Raw genomic sequence first — 21,034 nt, forward strand, 5'->3', positions numbered from 1 at the left:
AGCGCTGTGCTGGCCGATTCCTGCCGGGCTGTCCTCAGTGGGAGGTTAGCTTCTCTGTGTCATTTTGTGGGTTCTGCAGCTCGAGTTAGTCTATTTTTTAAGGTGTTATTTTCTTCAGTCAGGTTGTTGACTCTCTTTTCATGATTTTCTTGCATCATTTTCATTTTTCTTCCCAATTTTTCCTCGATTTCTCTTATTTGGTTTTCAAAATACTTCTTAAGCTCCTCTAAGGCCTATAACCAGTTCATGTTTTCCTTTGAAGCTTTTGGTGCAGGAGTTCTGACTTCACTGGCTTCCTCCTGTTCCATGCTTTGGTCCTTTTTGTCCCCAAAGTCAGATAGCTGTGCTTCCTTTGCTTCCTTTACTTGCTCATGTTGCCACTCAATTACTTGACTTAGGAGCTTTTTGCCACAGTAGAACTCTGCTTCCAGAGAGGAGAGCTTTGTTCCAAATCACTGGGGTTTTCTCAGCTGCTGGAGCTATTATTTGGGTGCCCTCTCTGAAGCCTCCACTGGCTCTGGCACACTGGTCATGCACCCCAGGACCTCCACCCTAGATAGTAATCCATATCCAAGCAGGTTAAAGCAAGCACGATTACCCCTCAGACTGGTTACTTGGTCCCTCTACAATCTGCAGGCCACGAGCTCTGAAGCAGTCATGCAGGTGGAGGGCCTCAGCCACTTCTCCCTCCTGGGAGCAGAGGCTGGACTGCACTCCCGAACCTCCTCTTCCCAAAATCCACTGACTTCTCACTTAGTCTTTGGCATTTATGGGTTGATAATTCTGGAAACTGCCACAGCTGCGGTGATCCACTCTCCAAATGTCACTCTAGCTGCAGCTGGTCAGGCCACCCTGGGGCTAAAAGCGCGGAATCATGCAGGGCTGGGCCCTGCTCCCAGCAGGGATCGACTATGATCGACTCTTCCTGCTGGTCTGCTGGGCTGTCTTCAGTGGGAGGTTAGTTTCTTTCTGTCACTTTGTGGGTTCTGTAGCCCTAAAGTTTGTTTAAAGTCATTTTTATAGCTATTTGAGGTAGTTATGGGGGGAGCACAGGAAGTCTTTCTGCTTCTATGCTGCCATCTTTGCTCCTCCCCACAATAAAAACATTTTTTAAAGTTCTTTCTCTGAGACTTTCAAGAAGTCAGTGAAATAGGAATTCATACTAAATGATGAATGGAGATTCATACTAATGTTCTAAGGGGACAGGGTTAAAGGCTGGTTCTCTAACTTATTTATCCTTATGTCTGAATCACATACAGATGGAGCTCATCTTCATTTATGGTGAGAAATGTTGGTCTATAGTTACTTTCTTCTAGACTGATCTCCAGTTTTTCCAGTAGTTTTATCAAATAGGTAGTTAGGTGACACAATAGAAAGAGTTCTAGGCCTGAAGTCAGGAAGATTTGAGTTCAAATCTGGCCTCATATGCTTTTTGATTATGTGACCCTGGGCAAATCATGTAACCTCTGCCTGCCTCAGGTTCCTTAAAGGTAAAAGGGTAAAAATAAATAAATAAAAATAACAGCATCTCCCCCACAAAATTGTTACAGGGAGTCAAATGAAGTATTAATTGTAAAAAGTTCTTAGCAGGGTGCCTGCCACAGAACTACAGAGACCAGACAATATACATATGGTTTTACTTCTTATTGTAAGATACTCCCCTAATGGTTTTGTTGCTAGAGGGGCAGAAAAAGAATATTTGTGTAAGGAAGGCTGATAAGTCCACTTGGGGAAAACCAGTCTCTCAGATAAAATATTGAGAAAAGATACAATACAGACTGTCTTGAAGACTGGATAGAGAACTGTTTCTCAAATGAACGTACTGAGAGAACCTTAACTGAGCAATGACTACACATTAGCTACTTAGCATTTTTGATTAGAGTTTGTAAGTTTACGACTGATTAAAGTGTAAATCAAAAACTGTTTGGAAACTGTAGGAAGATCATATAAGGACTGCTGGATTCATACCTAACAGGGTGCATTTCTTGGGTTTTATCTTACAAGGTTAAGATGAGTCATGGACCACCAGAAAGCTATGAGTTAAGGCATTAAAGATTATTAAGAAACCAGCAGGAGAAGAGGAAGTTTAGAGAGAAAGCTAGGAGAGGAAAGAGACAAAAGAAGGAGTAAAGGAGTAAGCTGAGTTCAGGATGAGTCACAATAACCCAGGGACAGAAGATACTGAAGGTACCTGGCTGAGACATCTAATGTCGGTGGCTTTGCTGGATAAGCAGGTTCTTTTCTAGGGCTCAGTCTATGATCTTACAATCCTTTTCTCCCATGTTCTTTTCAGCATGAAAAGCCAAGACCGTGCAGAAACAAAATAAAAAGAAAATGTTTCCATTCCTCTGCTAAGACTGGCCCTCCTGACACTTTCCGAGAGGTCTATGACAGGGGCACTTTCCTTCTCCCTGAGGCCCCTAGAATACAGAAATATTCACAAGCTATAAGGGACCTTAAGAATCATTGAGTTCAACTCTTTCATTGTCCAGACAAGGAAAATGAGACCCAAAGAAGTGAGTGACCTGCCTAAGACCATGCAGCTCATAGGTGGAAAAGCCAAATATCCTGATTCATGGTCTAGTGGTCTGTCACATCGCCTCTCATTTGAAAGAGAAATATATTGAGCAACCCATACTATGCTCCCTTTCCCCCTTTAAAGTTTTAAGTGAAACCACGTTTAAATAAAAACCAGAGATAACTTTAAAACATGACAGCCTAAGGGAAGGGGCAGTGGCAGATTCACCAGTTTTATCTTGATTGTGGTAGAATTTGTGGCACTGATTATAAATTCTCACACTTATGTTCCAAAGCCCAAGATTCAGAGGCATATTCACCACATATAAAGACTCAGCCCCCTGGTCTTCAATAAAGGGTGAAACTTATAGAGGTCAACCCTGAGTTTCAGCCTAACTAGACTACCTCATCTTGTTCTGTCTTCTACCACCTCAGGACATTTTCATTCAAGTAATAAATACTGTTTGAGAGTTTATCTAGTGATTTTATTGAACAAATACATTTGTACCTACTTATGTGCAAAGTACTGTAGCAGGTGCTGGGGTGCCATTACTTGAGGGCATCTACCCTCTCATTCATCTGCTGCTACAGAATTTGTCCCTGCCCACAAATACTTTACAGTCTTCCTACATGACATCCAAATAGTGCATTTATACAAAGTTTAAATTATAAGTAACTCTGTTCTCAAGGAGCTTATTGAACAATAGACATTTAGATGTGAAAAATATGTTAAGGAACTATGTGTATTTGACTCAGTCAATTTAATTGCTAGAGCTTTATATAGAAGAAATCACAAAAAAAAAAGGCTTTTCCATACAAACTATTTATACCTATTTCATTTGTAATAGCATAAAAATTTGAAAAAAATTTCTGTTTACTGCTTGAAAAATTACTGAATAAATTCTGGTGTATTATTGAAAAGGAATATTTTAAGACTCTCTAAAGAATTATAAATTATTAATAACCCCATGAAAGAATGCTGCAAATCACTAATGATAAGAGAAATACAAATCAAAAGAACTCTTAAGTTTCACCTCACAACCTGAAAATTTGTAAAGATGGCAAAAAGTAGGAATAGTAATTATTGGGGAAATGGAGGAAAGAGAGGCACAGTAATATGTTGTGACTGTAGCTGTGAAGTGATTCAACCATTCTGGAAAGCAATTTGGAATTATGTTAAAAAGGGAGGGGGGGCCTAAAATGTTTATACCCTTTGACTCAGATTCCACTGTTAGGTATATACCACGAGGAGGTCTTGTAAATGCTAAAACATGTATAAGAAATTTTTTTGAAGCAGTAAAGATTTGGAAACAAAGTATATATTCACTGACTAGAGAAGGGTTACACAACTTGCGGTACATATGTGTAATGGAATATTAATTACTATGCTATAGAAAATGACTATGATGGACATAAAGGAGCATGGACATATAAATGAGAGAAGCAAGAACTAGGAAAATATTCACAATGACTACAACAATGGAAATGGAAAGAACTATAAGATAATTGAAACTGAATGATGGACAATAATAATAATCAAGCTTAGCACTATAGCCAAGATATAAGGAGGTACTTCACTCTCTTTTTTGCAGAGCTGGGGCATAGATGTAAAACACTAGAGATAAATGATAGATGGATGCATACATACATACATAAAGAGGTACAGAGATAGAGGAAGGAAGGAAGGAAGAAGAAAAGGAAGGGAGGAAAAAAGGAAGGAAGGAGAAGGGAGGAAGGAAAGAAAGAAGGAAGGGAGGAAGGAAAGAAGGAAGGATTTATTAAGAGTTCACTAATACCAGGTAGTGTGTGCCACATGCTGAGGTTGCATAAGCAAGCAAGATAGACCCTCAAAAAGTTTACTTTCTAATGAGGGATGATAAAACACAAAGAAAAGAAAAGAAGAGCCAATGGTAATGGAACTTCAGAAGAATTAGAACACAGAGAAAACACTTTTTATGTTATTTGTTCATCTGGTTGTACTTTGTTAACTATTAAGGATTTCATATAAAATGTATGCCTTCTTTTGCTCTCTTGATCATATTTGCTGTTGATCATTAAGTGTATATATATATATATATATATATATATGTATGTATGTATGTATGTATGACAGCACCCAGAACATCTCTCACACCTGGATCACTATAAACATCTCCCAGATTTGAGATATTTTGTAGGTCAGCATAACACATAAAGGACAAGAAAGATTTCTTCCATATGCATAGGAATCCTTTCGCACAGGTTATCATATTATTAGTGGGAAAGGGAGCGAGTGTAGGAAATTTGTGGGGCCCAGGAACAGGAATGGTAGAACACACACATAGAGAAAACATCTGTGACCAGGGCAGTACCTATTTCTGATGCTGGAGAGTTTACTGTATATTACAGTAATATCATCAGAAGAATTGTCTTCTCTCCTGAGCAAGGAGTTTCCTGCTTCTCTATTCCTTGAACAGCACATTCCATCTCTTGGCCCTGGGCATTTTCTCTGGATATTCTCCATACCTAGAATACTTTCCCTCCTCCTTTCCTCCTGGCTTGCTTCAACTGTTCAACTTCCTTCAACTTCAACAAGTTCCAACTAAAATCCTACTTTATACGGATACTTTTCCCCCTCCCTCTTAATTCTAGTGTCTTCCCTCCATTAATTATTTCTACTGATCCTGTACATAGCTTGTTTGTACATAGTTAGAATGCTGCTTAAGGGAAGGTACTATTTTTTGCATTTCTTTGTATCTCCAGCACTTAGCACAGTCTAGCAAAGTGTTTAAGAAATGCTTGTTAATTTGACTTGTTGACTTGATCAATTCACCTCAATTTGGAATCCACCTCCTCTACTGGGGACCCAACTGGCCAAATCCAGTTAGACAATGCTTCTTCCTTCTGCCCTTCCTTCCTTCTTTCCCTCTCTCCCTCTACTCTCCTCCTTAGGAAATCATACCCTTACCTGTGGGTGCTCTGCACAAAGGAATATTAATTTTGATTGATGAAACCTAGCAAGATATCTTGGGATTTATGGGCTAGATTTCTTTTTTTTCCTTTTCCCTACTTCCTTATTCCATCATTAAAAAAAAAAAAACTGGGGGAAGAGCCAAGATGGCAGAGTAGAAACAGGACCTCCACCTGGCTCCAGCTTCACCTTCCCCAATTCATGAAAAAGGGGTCTCTGAACAAACTTTGGAGCCACAGAACCCACAAAATGACACAGAGAAGCTAACCTCCCACTGAGGACAGCCTGGCAGGCTGGCAGGAATCAGCCAGTGCAAGTCTCTGGGAGCTGAGCCCAGGCCTGTGTGAGCTGGAGGTTTAAGCCCCAGGGCAAGCCTGACCAGCCACTGGCTGGAGGGACTCCAGATCACCAGCAGCTGTGGCAGTTTCCAGAATTATCAACACATAGATGCTAAGGACAAAGTGAGAGGTCAGTGCAGTGTGGACTTTGGGACTTAGTAGTTGGGAGTGCGTCAGCTTTTGCCATGGTGCAGCTTCAGCTCCTGGCCCGCAGAGTGTAGGGGACCAAGTGACCAGTCTGAGGAGTAATCGCTCTTGCTTTAACCTGCTTGGATCTAGATTTTAGTCTAGGGTCCTGGGGTGTGCAACAAGCTTGCCAGAGCATGTGGAGACTTCAGAGAGGGCACCCAACTAATACCTCCAGCAGCTGAGAAAACTCCAGCATTTGGGACGGAAGCTCCCCTGTCTGGTGTCAGAGTCCTACTGTCGCAAAAAGCCCAAAAGTCAAGTGATTGAGTAGCAACATGACAAGGCAAAGGAAGCAAAGCAAACAGAAGAATGCAACATTAGACTCCTATTTTGGGGACAAAAAGAATCAAAGCATGGAACAGAAGGAAGACAGTGAAGTCAGAACTCCTGCACCAAAAGCTTCAAAGGAAAATACGAGCTTGTTACAGGTCATAGAGGACCTTAAGAAGCAGATAAGAGAAGTGAAGGAAAAATTGGGAAGAGAAATGAGAACGATGCAAGAAAATTACAAAATGAGAGTCAACAGCCTGACTGAGGAAAATAAAACCTTAAAAAACAGACTAACTCAAATAGCAAAAGAGGCTCAAAAAGGCAACGAGGAGAGGAATGCCTTAAAAAGCCGAATTTGCCAGATGGAAAAAGAATCTCAAAAGCTCACTGAGAAAAATCATTCCCTCAGATTTAGAATGGAGTGAAGGAAAGCTAGTGGCGATGAGAAATCAAGGTGTTGTTAAACAGATCCAAACAAATGAAAGAATAGAAGGCAATGTGAAATATCTCATAGGAAAAACCACTGACCAGGAAAATAGATCCAGGAGAAATAATTTAAAAATATTGGACTACCTGAAAGCCATGATCAAAGAAAGAAACTAGAAATCATCCTCCAAGAAATTCTCAAGGAAAACTGCCCTGATGTTTTAGAACCAGAAGGGAAAATAGAGCTTGAAAGAATCCACCGATCACCTCCTGAAAAAGATCCCAAAAAGAAAACTCCTAGGAATATTACAGCCAGGTTCTGGAATTCCCAGATCAAGGAGAGAATATTACAAGCAGCCAGGAAGAAATGAGTTGAATATTGTGGAAACACAATCAGGATAACGCAGGATCTGGCAGCTTCTACACTGAGGGATTGAAGGGCCTGGAATATGATATTCTGGAGGGCAAAGGAGCTGGGATTAAAACCAAGAATCACCTACCCAGCAAAACTGACTATCATGTTTCAGGGGAAAATATGGTCATTCAGTGGAATAGAGGACTTTCAAGCATTCTTGCTGAAAAAAACCAGAGTTGAATAGAAAATTTGACATTCAGATACAAGAAGCAAGAGAAGCATGAGAAGATAAACAGGGAAAAGAAATCATAAGGAACTTATCAAAGTTGAACTGTTTACATTCTTACATGGAAAAACGATAATTGTAACTGATGAAACTTTTCTCAGTATGAAAATAGTTGAAGAAAATAGAAATATATATATATTTATAATGTGTGTGTGTGTGTATATATATTTATTTATAGTCTTTATCAGAGGGTATGTAGGTGTATGATTACATATCTGAATGTATATATATATATATATATATATGTTTACAGGTATACACAGAGGGCACAGGATCAATCTAATAGGAAGGGATGATATTTAAAAGGTTAAATTAAGAGGTGAGAGAGGAATATAATGAAGGAAGGGAAGGGGATGAGAGGGGGAATGATGGAAGGGAGGGCAGATTGGGGGGAGGACAGTTGGAAGCACACACTTTTGAAAAGGGGCAGGACCAAAGTAGAGAACAGATCAAGTGGGAGATGGGATAGGAGGGAGGGAAATATAATCAGTCTTCTACAATTTATCTACTATGGTAATGTTTTGCGTTAGCTACACATGTACAACCTATATTGAATTGCTTATCTTTCCAGTAAGGGTGGGTGACAAGGGACGAAGGGAATGAATCTGGAATTCAAAGTTTTAAAACCAAATGTTTAAAATATAATATATATATATATATATATATACTATTATTAATACTATTTTACATGTAATTGGAAAATAAGAGGAGGGGATATCCTGGGGGACCGCTATTTTGGGGAGGTAGGTAGGGGGAAAACGGGGAGAAAATTTGTAACCCAAAATCTGGTGGAAATGAATGAAGTAAATCAGAAATTAATAAAGCATTTGGGAAAAAAAAAAGATTCTGGATCTCCAATCCCAAAAGACTCATGGTGGAGTGAGATGTCTACATCCAGAGAAAGAACTAGAAAGAACTGAGTTTGAATCCAGATTGAAGTAAACTGCCTGATCTTTTTCTTTTTCTTGTTTGGTTGTGTTTCCTCTTTACCATTTTCCTTCCATCTGGAATAATCCGTCTTTATAACCTGATTAACGAATGTCTAACGTAAAGGTATTTGCAGATCTTATACTTGATTATGTGCCGTCATGGGGGGGGAGGGGGGAGAGGAGTGAGGGAGAGAAAATTTGAAACTCAAGGAATTGTGGAATTGAATCTTGTAAACTAAAAGTAAACAAACAAATTAATAAAGACCAATAAATAAATAAATCTTAATGAAATCACATAAAAAGAAAAGAAAAAAATTTTAAAAACTGGGACAATTAACTCTTTTGCCCCATTTAGTTTCATTTATGATTTCTTGAAATACAGCATTGGAAACCCAGGCTTTGATAAAACCTATAGGGATTCAAATGAAGCTACCTGACCATGCCTTACACCCAAATCACTCTGGCTCTCACTGACTGGCCACAATAGGTTTCAACCCAAGCCTCACTTGGTCATTGTTTGGGTTTTGATGGCTCAGTGAACTTATATAGCAATTGTCTCTGTTTTGTCCAGAAAACCCGAGGGTCTTCTCCGAGATATTTTTTTAAGCAGGTAAAAGAGGCCATTTTTTTTTTGGCCTCATTTCTTACCTGGCCTTAATCACTGAATGGGCATTGCCTCAGACAAACAGATACCTGGGAAAGACCTTACCTTAAAAAGGCCAAGGTCTCCCACTGTGTCCAGGACTATCTCCAGTTGTCCTGATCTGTATCTTGCCACTGGGCCCAGAGTGCTCCAGATGATAGAATGAGGCTTTGTACAGCCCTGCCTCACTTAAACCCAATTTACTTGCAAATCAAGACATCACCTTCCTGATTGGTCCTCATTGGTCTTCTTCAAGAATGAAGGATAAACATCAACAAGAACCTCAGTAAAGGTTATCTCCTTCACTTTTTCCATGGCAGAGATCCCTGTTCCTTCCCTTCTAAGCTCATCGTAGGTTCTACTTTTTATATATGGTCTTTTCTGATGCCTCCCCTCTATAATTTTGCATATACTTTACATTTAGTCACCTGTGACTACATTATATCCTCCTCTAGAAGATAATTTCTTTGAGGAAAGAGATAATTTTGGTTTTGTCTTATTATTTCTAGCAACTAGCACAGTAAGTGCTGGCTGAACCGAACAGGCACTCTGTAACCTGCTTGCATTGATTAGGTGTTTTCTGCTGACCTTTGAATTGTTTACAATTTTCATTCTTGTGAGATTTTTCTGTTCTGTGACTTACTACTATAGAATGTTAGCTGGAGAATGTTGGCTCACAGCAAATGTATATCTTTGAAAGCACACTGCAAATTCCAAAATGCAAAGCTGCATGATCTCTTCCTCCTACTCATTTCCTGGCCAAGCTGCATCATTCCTCTAAGATACTAACAGGACTGATCAATTTGATGAACCGCTTGTCCAGATGCATGTCATAATCTAGGCAATATGTGTCTTTTGTCTACTTTGTTTTTCCACATCTTCTTCTTTTAGAAATAATTCTAACAAGCTTCTCTATCTGGTTTTCCACACCACAGTACGTGAGATGCTACAAATTAGAAGGGAGAGGAAGTGTGCTGGTGACAGGAACGCTGACAGCATGAGAAGTGACAGCCTGACAGTAAGGACAGGATATGGAAAACTACAAAAGCAAATGCAAGCTTGCAAAAGGTAGACTTGCAAAAGGGTAGTAACCTTTTAGAGTAGAGGCAAACATTCCTCTACCTTCAGCAGTCTGTGGGGACATTACTAAGTTTCAATCACAAGACATTTTTTTTTCAGTGATAACTCCAAGTCACCAAGAGGCTCAGCTGTGCTCAGTGTACTGTTTAAGAAGCTAGGGAAATATAAAATAGACATGCATATGGACATGTGGAAATATGTACGTAGATATTTTGGAAATGTAGCAGGGGTCTGCCTCGGATCACCATTTCAGAAGGATTTTTATCAGAAGTTAAATTTTTAAAAAAGTTACACTAAAGGGGGTAATTTTCAGTTACCTGTAACCTTCACTCATATGGCACCTCCAATTCTTTGCCAGTACCATGTTAACCCAACAGTGTTGTATATACATATAGTGACTGTTGGGATACTTTCAACTCTTCTCCCCTTTTGAATAACTGAGGAAAAAAAAAACTGTCCAACCTAAGGACTGCATGATCATGGGTAACTGGTAATTTGGAGAGAGAGAGGGATGAGATGAAGAAGAGGCTACAGGGGAGAGAGTGGCATCAATCAGCTGAGGACTTTAGAGGCCTTTGCCCTCATTTTGTTAGAGGGAGATAGCATAAAAACATGAAACATCCTTTTGATGTCTGAGAAACTGGTAGACTAGCTGACGGTATTTCAGAGCTGGAAATACCATGAGAAATAGCCATAAAGCTTCTCCTCACTCCCTTCCCTGACCAGCAGGGATTTGTAAGAGAAGAAGGAGCGTACCAAATAAGGTTTTCTTTCTTTTTTTTTTCCTTTTTGGAGCGGGGGAGGCAGGGCAATTGGGGTTAAATGACTTGCCCAAGGTAGTAGGTGTAGTGTCTTGAGGCCAGATTTGAACTCAGGGCCTCCTGACTCCAGGGCCAGTGCTCTATTCATTGTGCCACCTAGCCACCCCAAATGAGCTTTTCTATTGAGGACTGTGACTCATTAATACATATCATTGATTCAAAAATTTATGTTTTTATTTTTTCTCTTTTTTTCCTGAAACTCTTTCACAATACTGTGAACTGAATGTTTATAGGAGGGATGCTGGTTTCAATGCACAGAGAATGTACCATGAATTTAAGTGGCATGAACTAAAGAGTGAGGAACTCAAAGTCATGAATCCTGGATCAAATTTCTGCCCCCCACAACCTCTGTGACCTTGGACAATTCAGTTAACCTCTGTGGACCTTAGTTTTCTCATCTATAAAATAACTGGACTGAATCAGAGGACCTCTAAGGTTCCTTCCATCTCAAGAACTATTGATCTGAGATCAATGATCCTACTATTTTCTCAGGTTTCCCCTGTGGAAGCTTTGAGAAGAGAATGAGAAAAACCTCCTGAAATGTGCCTGGGCCCATCCTACAATTAAATGGTCAATTATGATAGTATTTATAAACATGATTCTTGGGGAAAGAGGCATTCAAGAGCCTCTGGAAATCCAAACTATAGTATTATCTCACTCTATTCTTTTTAGTTTTGCATTTGAATTTTTTAAAATTCTAAACAAATTTCAACAAACATAAACTGATCTAGAGTCCTTGCTCTCTTTTACCGATGCCTGGTCTTTTTAGACCCAGATCAACAACCTATAAAAACTCACTAGGCTTCATTGATGTGGGAGGGTATCCAAGGGAATGGGCATAAGACATAAGATGTCTCCTGATCTGAGTGGCCACTAATGCCTTTTAGACTCAATTATGTGTGAAAAGAAATGGAATACTGTACTTGCTTAGGTGTATAACTTGTTCTTGTGTGAGAGAAGATACTGTCTTTATATTCTTCCTTTTGTGCTTTTTATACTTCACCTAGAGAACCCTGGAACAGCATCAAGAGGATTCAGTGATCCCAAATCCCTCCCAAACTATTGTGTGCAAATTAAAATTTTTCCAATCTCAAAGCCACCAGCAGTGTTTATTAATAGATGAATTCTTTGATCTGACATAACAGGAATTTTGCAAGTAGTTGGAAAATTCTCCACAGGAGCTGACCAACACAATTTCCTAACAGAATTGCCACTGAACAGTCTAGATCAGTATTTTGCAAACTTTTCTGATTGCATATTCCTATTTGGAAAAAAATTTTGAACATGTACTTCCAACATGTATGTTTACTTATTAATTATATGCATGTATTTCCCTAATAATTATGTATATTATAAAACTCACACAAAACTATGAATTTTAAAAGGATGAGATGAAGATGAAGTAATATTTGTTTCTAGAATCAATAGGAAGTCACTGAAGTTCAATGACTAGGAGAATGACATGGTGTGAGCTAGACTTCGGGAAAATCACTTTGGCAGCCCTGTGGAGGATGGACTGGAGGAGTGAGAGATCTGAGGCAGTGTGACCAGCTAGTCTAGATGAAAAATGATAAAGGCCTGAAACAAGGTGGAGAGCTGTGCGAGTAACAGAGATGAAAGATGGGAGAGATGTCGAGGTGGAAATGGCAGGATTTGGCAACTGCATTATGATATGGATTATGGGATGGTGAGGAATTGAAGAAAACACTGAAGTAAAAAACCTGGAGGCTGGAAGGATGGTGATGCCCTCAGTAGTAACAGAGAACTTTTGAAGAAGTATGGGTTTAGGGGGGGAAAGATGATGTAATGAGCTCTTCAATGCAGAGTACAAACTATCCACGATGTGACTCACTCTATCCCACCTAAAATAAAAAGAGGGAAATGGGGTTCTTTTCATTCCCTGCTCTTGGGCACACTCTCTAAGGGATACCTTCTAAAGGACACTTACAGCAGATGTGACCTGAGGGGTAATGGTGGGTATGCTGGTAGGGGAGGGAGACTTTTCTAATCACACCTAAGCAGCTATTTCTGTGGATATCTGGGCAACAGTTAGGTGATAACTTCCCTGAAGGTCAGATGCCCAACTCAGGAGAGACATAGTGATGGGAGAAGATGAAGTGAGGAACTGTGAGGAATATGGACTGGTAGGGTGATATTGGAGATAAGCTGAACAGCCCACTATCTCAGGAAAGATGGAACACGACCCATCTTCCCCCACTCCAACTGGCTGATTATAGAACACCCTGGGGTCAGGTCATAAGTGTCCTTTGGATCGTTTTTGGTCTTGAGTTAGAACTGTCTACACAAGTGGCTGGCTTTAAATTCTTTCAATTCCTGGCTGTCCAATGTATTTTAGCATGGAGAGTAAGGTGAAGTAATACACGAGAATAAGTGGGAATAAGAAAGAGGAAACTGAGGTTCTGGTCATGGTCTTAGTTCTGATACTTACTAGTTATGTGGCCTTGGTCATGTGACTGAACCACTCTGGGACTTGGTTTTCTAATCTGTAAAATAAGGATATTACCTGTAATACCTATCTTAGAGGATTGTATTGTGCTTTGTTTCTGTTAGAGGTTGTTCCTAGTTCCTCCCAGGGGTGGGGGAAGGGTGGGTGGTTTTTACAACAAAAACCGGAGGAAAAAATATACCTATATATGTGTATATGTACGTAAACACACACACACACACACATATATACACATATACATATAGGAGAGGTTTCTATTACACACAAGATATCTCTATCTTGATAAATACAGATATAGATATTTACTTATACATACAGAGATAGAGATATGTTCTGTGTAAAAGCCTCTCTGAAATTGGCTAATTGTTTGCATGTTGTCTCCCTCAATAAACTGTGAGCTCCTTGAGGTCAGGGAGAGAATTTTTGTTTTCCTTTGTATCCCTAGCATTTACCACAGTGTCTGCCACACAGTTAGTCCTTGATAAATACTTAATAAATGACTAATATGATAATCTGCCTTGCACGATTGAACATGTATAACCTATATCAAATTGCTGTCTCAGGGAAGGCAGAGGGAAAAAATATGGAACTCAATTTTTTTTTTAAATGAATGTTGAAAATTGTCTTTACATGTAATTGGTGAAAAAATAAAATAATATTTAAAAAATAAACACTTGTTGACTAATGTCTCTAAAGTTATATGTATATATGTACACACAGATATAGTACTTTAAATTTTTACACATGTGAAACATATACATGCATATACATCTCCTATTCTATGATTTCCTTGTATAAGGAACTTCCTCTCTAGATCACTGCCTTGTGATAGCAGTGAAGCTATGAGCTATGACATCCTGGGTTACCCACGACGCACAGGTCACAGGGGCGAGTTCTGACAAAAGGTGATCTACTGGAGGAGGAAATGGCAAACCAGTCCACTATCTTTGAAAAGAAAACCCCAAATGGGGTCACAGAGAGCTGGACACAATTGAAAAAAACTCAACAACAGCCTCGGAAGGAAAATAATGGCAAATCTGGACAGCACACTAAAAAGTAGAGACATCACCTTGCTGACAAAAGTCCTTATAGTCAAAGCTATGTTTTTTCCAGTAGCAGTGTATGTCTGTGAGAACTTGACTATAAGAAAAGCTGAGAACCTCAGAATTGACACTTTGATTTTGTGGGACTGAAGAAGGCTTTTCAGAGTTCCTTGGAAAGCAAGGAGATCAAATCAGTCAACACTTAAAGAAAATAACTCAGACGATTCACTGGAAGGTCAAATACTGAAGCTGAAGCTGAAATAGTTTGGCCTCGTAATGAGGAGACAGGACTCACTAGAAAAGTCCCTGATGCTGGGAAAGACTGAAGGCAAAAGGAAACGGGGAGAGCAAAAGTTGAGATGGACAGAGAGCGTCATGGAAGCAACACCCATAAGCTTAGACAGACTTTTTGGATAGAAGAGCCTGTCGTGCTGAGAGTCAGACACGACTGAGCAACTGAACTAAAGGAACTCCAGTGTAGAAACTCCTTCTACTGATACAAACTGGCAATTTGTCTCCAACTCAGTCTTAAAGAGCTGCATAGTGTCCTGATAAAGTAAGTGACTTCCATTGTCCAAAGCTAGTATGTGTCAGAGGTAAGATTTGAACCCAAATCTTATCATAGAATCACAGATTTGGAGCTGGAACATATGTTACAGATTATCTAAGGTACATCTGGGTGGCAAGGTGATACCATATGCAGAGAGCATTGAGCCTAGAATCCAAAAGATGGGATTTCAAGTTCATCTTCAAATCCATACTAGCTGTATGACCCTGGGCAAATCACAACCTCGTTCTGCCTCAGTTTCTTCATCTGTAAAATGGGGGTAGTAATAGCAGCTACGTCACAGGGTCATTGTGAGGATCAAACAACATGATAATTGTAAAGCCTAGGTGCTATATAAATAGTAGCTATTATTATTATCATCTAGTATAACTCCTTCATTTTAGAGATGATAAAACTGAGGCCCAGAGAGGTCAGATGACTTGTCCAAGGTCACACAAGTAAAAGGGGCAGAGCTGGGATTTGAACTAACTCCAAATTCAACATTTTTTCCACTATACCAAGTTGCTTTTTCTTAGAGTCTTCCTGATTCCGAGGCTGGCAGAATTTCTGTCCAATAATTGCACACTGCTTTTCAAAAATGCTATATAAATGAAAGTCATTATTATTATCATCTGTGCTTTAATTTTCTCAATTTCCATATAAAGAAAGAGTTGGATTTGTTAACTTTCTAGCTTTATCAGTGTGTTCTTCAAGATTTTCTTCATAGATTATGTTGCTGTTGTTGTCCAGTTTTCAGTCATGTGCAACTCTTCATGACTCTATTTGGGGTTTTCTTGCCAAAGATACTGGAGTGGTTTGCCATTTCCTTTTCCAGCTCATATTACAGATGAGGAACTGAGGCAAACAGGATTAAGTGACTTACCCAGGGTCACACAGCTAGTAAGTATTTAAAGACAGATCTGAACTCAGAAAAATGGATCTTCCTGATTCCAGGTCCAGCACTCTATCCATTGGACTATAGTTTTGTTATCTTGGCTGTGGTTGTTATGCTTGGAGTTTCATAGCCATTGACCCAACCTTGCCACAAATGGATGCTGAGGGAGATGACATATATATTGTCAGTTCAACATATATTAAGTCCTGGAACACAGTGCTAATTTAGCTTGTCTTGATCACCAACATAAGGGACTAACCTTCACGAAGGCTTAAATGGGATAGCCATCCTGTAGCAGAAATGTAATCTGAAAATATTTTCATCCTAAACTCCTCAAATTAACTGTATGATTTTCATCCATAACTTTTGTCCATTTCAGTTTTTTTCATTCATAAAATGGGTAAAATACCTACCCCATCTATATCATGGGGTTATTCTATGAACAAATAAAATATTGATTATGGTAACACCTTGAAAGGTATAAAGTATATCACAATCATATGTTGTTACTTATTTCAAGTCTTCAAAAACCCCTATGTATGATTTCATCGCTAAATGCAGCCCCCTCCAAGAGGCTGTCAAATGTTCCTCTTTGTGACTGTAAAACTCATTATCCTGTGGTCAGCTTAGTGACAAGCCTCTCCAAACCTGTTAGGCTGGTCACAGTCTGTTGTCAGGATGTACTGAAGTTGTTTTGCTTTGGCAGGAACTCGCAGAGCTGCTGCTATGCAGGATTTTTGAGAACCCAAGGTCACTTCCAAACCAGTGGGGGGAGATTTTATTCTTATCTCCCACATACATGAACAATTTTTCTGGTAGGGAAAAAAAGAGACAGACATAAACACTACTAGACTGAAAATGGCGGTACTTTTTCTTTTTTGTTTTCCCTCTGGTAGGAGAGGGAAGGGATCCTGGGGGCGTGTGATATTCTTTATAAACAGAAAATATTAAAGACTGAATTTTTTTCTTAAAAAAAGAGAAAAGTCAGGGACGGCCAAGTGGCTCAGCGAGTAAGAGCACCGGCTCCAGTGTTGGGACGACCTGGAGATTGAATCCCGGGCTCAGACACTCAGCACCACACTCAGAAAAACCTGGCTGTGTAACCTTGAGCAAGTTACTTAACCCTGATTGCTCAAAAAAAATTAAAAAAAAAAGAGAAAAGTCAGTCATGATCAGCGTGGGTTGTGAACTCTGTGAGCGCAGGGACCATGTTTACTTTTCTTTTTATTGGCATAGTTTAGTGCCTATTATCTCTGAAGGTATTTAATAGCTACCAATTGCTGTTAATAAAGCAACTTAATACTGATCCTCCATCCACTTATTCGTCCCACAAACTTTTTAAAAGCACCTATTCTATGAATGGCACTATACTACCGTGTTTCCCCGATAATAAGACCTATCCCGAAAATAAGCCCTCCCCTTACTGTGTAAGATTCCTCTAAAATAAGCCCTCCCCCGAAAATAAGCCCTATTGAGATTGCTACTGTAGTGAAGGTGATCCCCTGCGCTACACGCTACATGACGGTACCCTCTGTATGCACCGTCCCCCCCCACCCCCCGGTGAAACGCACGCCGCACTCCAAGCTGCATCCAATCAGAGCTGCAGCAGTGAGTGCGTCATCCTGTTCTTTATTGAATTCATTATTGAATAAAGGTACATTATTTTGTTCACATTTACCTGTTTATTAAAATTGCTGTCAATGTTCATTAAAATAAGCCCTCCCCTGAAAATAAGCCCTCTGGTGTTTTTCTGTCCAAAAAATTTAATAAGACAGTGTCTTATTATCGGGGAAACACGGTAAGTGTTGGTGGAAATAAAAAATATTCGATAAAATATGGTCACATCTAGTGGAATTTATACTGGACTGAGAGGAAGATGCATCAGAAATGCTAATAACCACAATAAGCAGTATCATATGGTAAATGCATCAGAGACACAAAACTAAGAGCTATGTGAAATAAAGAGGGTAGGGTTTTTATTGAATTAAGTTATCAAGGAAGGCTTCATTATGAAGGTAGCATTTGACTTGGGCTTTAAGTGATTTACAACCACCTCTGCTTTGCTGTTGTTTTTGTCTAAATGAACTACCAATTTATTAACAAAGAAGTAGAAACTAGGGAGTTGCCCATCAATGTAATTTAAGCAGTTCAAATTCATTATAGTGCTTTAAAGTTTGCAAAAATGTACCTGTTAATCTCATTTGGTCCTCACAACTTGAATTTTAATCATAGTCTAGCAGCTGGTAAATGTGTAAGAAAGGATTTGAATTATACTGGCATATTGGACATAATGAAATAGTATCGTGCCATAAGAAATGACCAAGAGGAATAGCTTCAGAGAAACCTTGAAAAACGTATATGAGAATAACGTGAGAAGAACCAGGTGAACAAATTACACGGAAGTAACACTGAATGCAATGATCAACCACAGATTTTTAAAGGATCCATGGTAAGGCGTCCAAGCTACCTCCTGACAGAGTCATGGATTCAAGATACAGAATGAGACATGCATTTTTGGACATGGACAATATGGGAATTTGTTGTGCTTAACTATGCATATTACATGGGGTTTTCCTGTTCTTTTAAATGCGGTAAACGAGGAGGAGGGGGCCTTGTTAATTGAAAAATAAAGTACAAGACTTTAATAGTAAAGTAGTCATTTTAGGAGTAAAATACTACTATGGTATGGGCTATTTGTAGCACAAAAATTAAGTATACCCAATAAAAGGCAATACACATGTGCACAGCTGGCAGTACCTTCTATCTGGCATTCATTGGAGAAAATTACACCCTACTTGAAAAAAATGGCAAGCAACGGCAGCATCGAACAGTAGAAACGCCAAGTAGCAGCAGCAGCAGCAGCAGCAACAAACAAACAAACAGCAAAGAGCAACGGCAGCTACAAAGCCCAGTTGGAATTCAGCAAGAAAGAAGCTAGCCACAACTTAGAGAACGCCCGCTTGGAGACCGAAAGTTGGCCAATCAGCGGAGGCCTCAAGTAGTATAGTTCGCTTATTGGTCCGTGAAGACATCTCTTCAAGCTCCCTAAAGGAGGAGCCTCTGCGTTCGAAGAGGTAAGATGTTTTTAACCAACCAGAGAGGGGTCTGAGGGAGGGACTCACGGAAGGCGGTACCGCACACCCTATCATGGAAGCTAGATCGCCCCAAGGAGGCGGGGCACTCAAGGATGGGGCGTGGTCTCCGGTCTCTGGCCTTGGGGAGGGTTCCAGAAGGAAGGGGGAGGAGTGGGAGGGGCCGATCGGTGGGCGCGCCCAAAGCCCCATGGGCGGGAGCCGGATACGGGCGCCAGGGCCCAGGGGAACCCCGCCACTTGGTGCTGGTGGCTGTCCCTGCCCGAGCAGCCGGAGCTTGGGAGACGAGCCGCCGCTGTCGTTGCTGCCGCTGCTGCTCCCCCCGCGGGGCCCAGCTCCCGAGGGCCGTGAGATGCTGGGGAAAGGCGTGGGCGGCGGCGGCGGCTCCAGGGCGCCCAAGCCGTCCTTCGTCTCCTACGTGCGCCCCGAGGTGAGCGGAGCGCTCCCGGGACTGGAGCCTGGGAAGGGCGGGGGTGCGGGAGCCCGGGCGTCCTGGGACGCGGTGCTCGGGAGCCGGCGGGCGGGCGTGGGTGCGGGGCCGCAGGTGTCGGGCTGGAGGGCGGCGACTGCGGCCTAGGACCTTCCTGCTGGCTCTCCGAGCGTCCCCCGGTGAGGCTGCCCGCGCTTTGGGGCGGTTCCGCAGAGCCTCCCGACGCTCTTGGACCTTGCACACTGCTCTTCGAGCGCCGGCCTCGCTCCTCCTGTCCGCCTTGCGCTCTCTCCCCTCGAACCCCCGCCGCCAGCAGTGTTACTCAGTCCCCAGTCAAGCACAGCTCTCTCCCTCCGCTTCCCCAAGTCACTTGCCTCCTGAAACTTCCATTCATTTCTTTCCTGGTTGATTAACCCTTCTCAAAGCAGAAGTTTTATAGCAAATTCTACTGCTAGAGACTGTGGGCATCCATCCTTTAGGCTTTCTTATGCCTGAATTCGACCAGAGAGACTTTGGGAGTGACGCTACATCCCTGAAGCTCAGGTTCCCACAGGTACTGCCAAGCTGCAAAGGCTTTGAGTCTGGCCCTGCCCAGTGGAAGAAAGATCCCACCTCCCATCCTGCCCCAGAGCACTTCCGAGCTCTGTGACCCTATTAGGCAGCTCAGGGGGTCTTTGAAATAGAGATAGTCAGAGTGCTTTCCTCCTCCGGTTATTGTGAGGTTCAAAGGAGATGGAGCACCTTGCAGATCTTAAGAGTATTATGGTGCCAGCCTCACACCCCTCAGCTCTCCCTCTTGGAGAGCATCTTTGTACCTCACAGCCTGGAAAAAATACCTTGTATTTTTATTGTATTATCAGGCACTTAATACAAGTTCCACCTTTGGTTGAATGGTCTCTTGTTCTAGCCAAGCTCCTCAGCAGGTAGTTCCTGCAAGATGATCCATTTTCCACCACTGTACCTCTTGTGTGCAGTCTAGGATGTGAATGGTTTGGAGTCTATATTTGTTGGGGAATGGGGTACCACTTTTACCATTGTAACCTCGGATTCTTGATATATTGAACCTCGAAGACAAATCGCTCCAGGTTTGCGAAGTTTCCTACCCTTATTTCTCTCTTTGTTACTCACAACCCATTCTGTTACTAAGTAGCATTACACGTTAATTCTGTTTGAGTGATTTGGACTCACATGAAACCAGCTTGAAGGGGAGAGTGGCACTATATGATTAGATAGGTATGGTCTTGCCAGGGGCTTCACTTCTGGCCCCAAGCAAGACCAGAATTTTTATATAGTTTTCTTAAGGTACACTGAATATTTTGTGGTATTAGGTGGAGTGTAGAATAGCGAAAAATAGTCTTATTTTTAGATCTTATTTTTTAAAATAAATAACCACTTCCTTAGTAAACACTTAGAATGGGTCAGCATCCTCTTAAACTTTGAACAAAGGCACTCTGATGTATAAGTAAAATAGTTTTGGTTTATCTCTGCTTCTATTTTTGTTCAAGTGCTCTTCAAAGGGCAATTGTTAGGCTTTGAATTTGCTCCTTAGAATCAAAATTTTAATTGTAAAGTCCATTGAGACATATAGCAGAGACCAGGAGTCCCTGAACAAGTACAATCCCATGTACAAGTGCGCTCCTTTTCATGAATTAGGTTTTTATTAACTCTGCCCGCAGGCTAATTTTTTTTTTTTCCTTTGAAGGAGTTTAGGAAAGGGGAGTAGTTAAGCAGAAGAATACACCAGAACTAATAACTT

At 40.8% G+C, this 21,034-nt stretch overlaps 1 protein-coding gene and 1 long non-coding RNA gene across 2 annotated transcripts in view; one reads left to right on the forward strand and one right to left on the reverse strand.

Moving 5' to 3' along the window:
* The window catches only part of LOC138172780 (uncharacterized), a 22,627-nt gene extending 3,728 nt beyond the window's left edge, over positions 1–18,899 (reverse strand). The window contains exons 1-2 of the long non-coding RNA XR_011171244.1: positions 18,514–18,899; positions 16,405–16,568 (exon numbers count right to left, since the gene is read on the reverse strand). This is a non-coding gene — a long non-coding RNA (uncharacterized lncRNA). The remainder of the gene's footprint in view (positions 1–16,404; positions 16,569–18,513) is intronic.
* Positions 18,900–18,983: 84 nt separating this feature from the next.
* Positions 18,984–21,034, forward strand: part of LOC138172767 (myotubularin-related protein 12-like) — an 89,287-nt gene continuing 87,236 nt past the window's right edge. Inside the window, exon 1 of the mRNA XM_069102614.1 lies at positions 18,984–19,278. Coding sequence (XP_068958715.1) covers positions 19,039–19,278 — 240 coding nt within the window. The 5' untranslated portion in view covers positions 18,984–19,038. The remainder of the gene's footprint in view (positions 19,279–21,034) is intronic.

The sequence above is a fragment of the Petaurus breviceps genome, unplaced genomic scaffold (assembly GCF_028583685.1).
Source record: "Petaurus breviceps papuanus isolate PSGF00001 unplaced genomic scaffold, PetGlider_PUasm1.0 129, whole genome shotgun sequence".
Taxonomy (NCBI): Eukaryota; Metazoa; Chordata; class Mammalia; order Diprotodontia; family Petauridae; genus Petaurus; species Petaurus breviceps.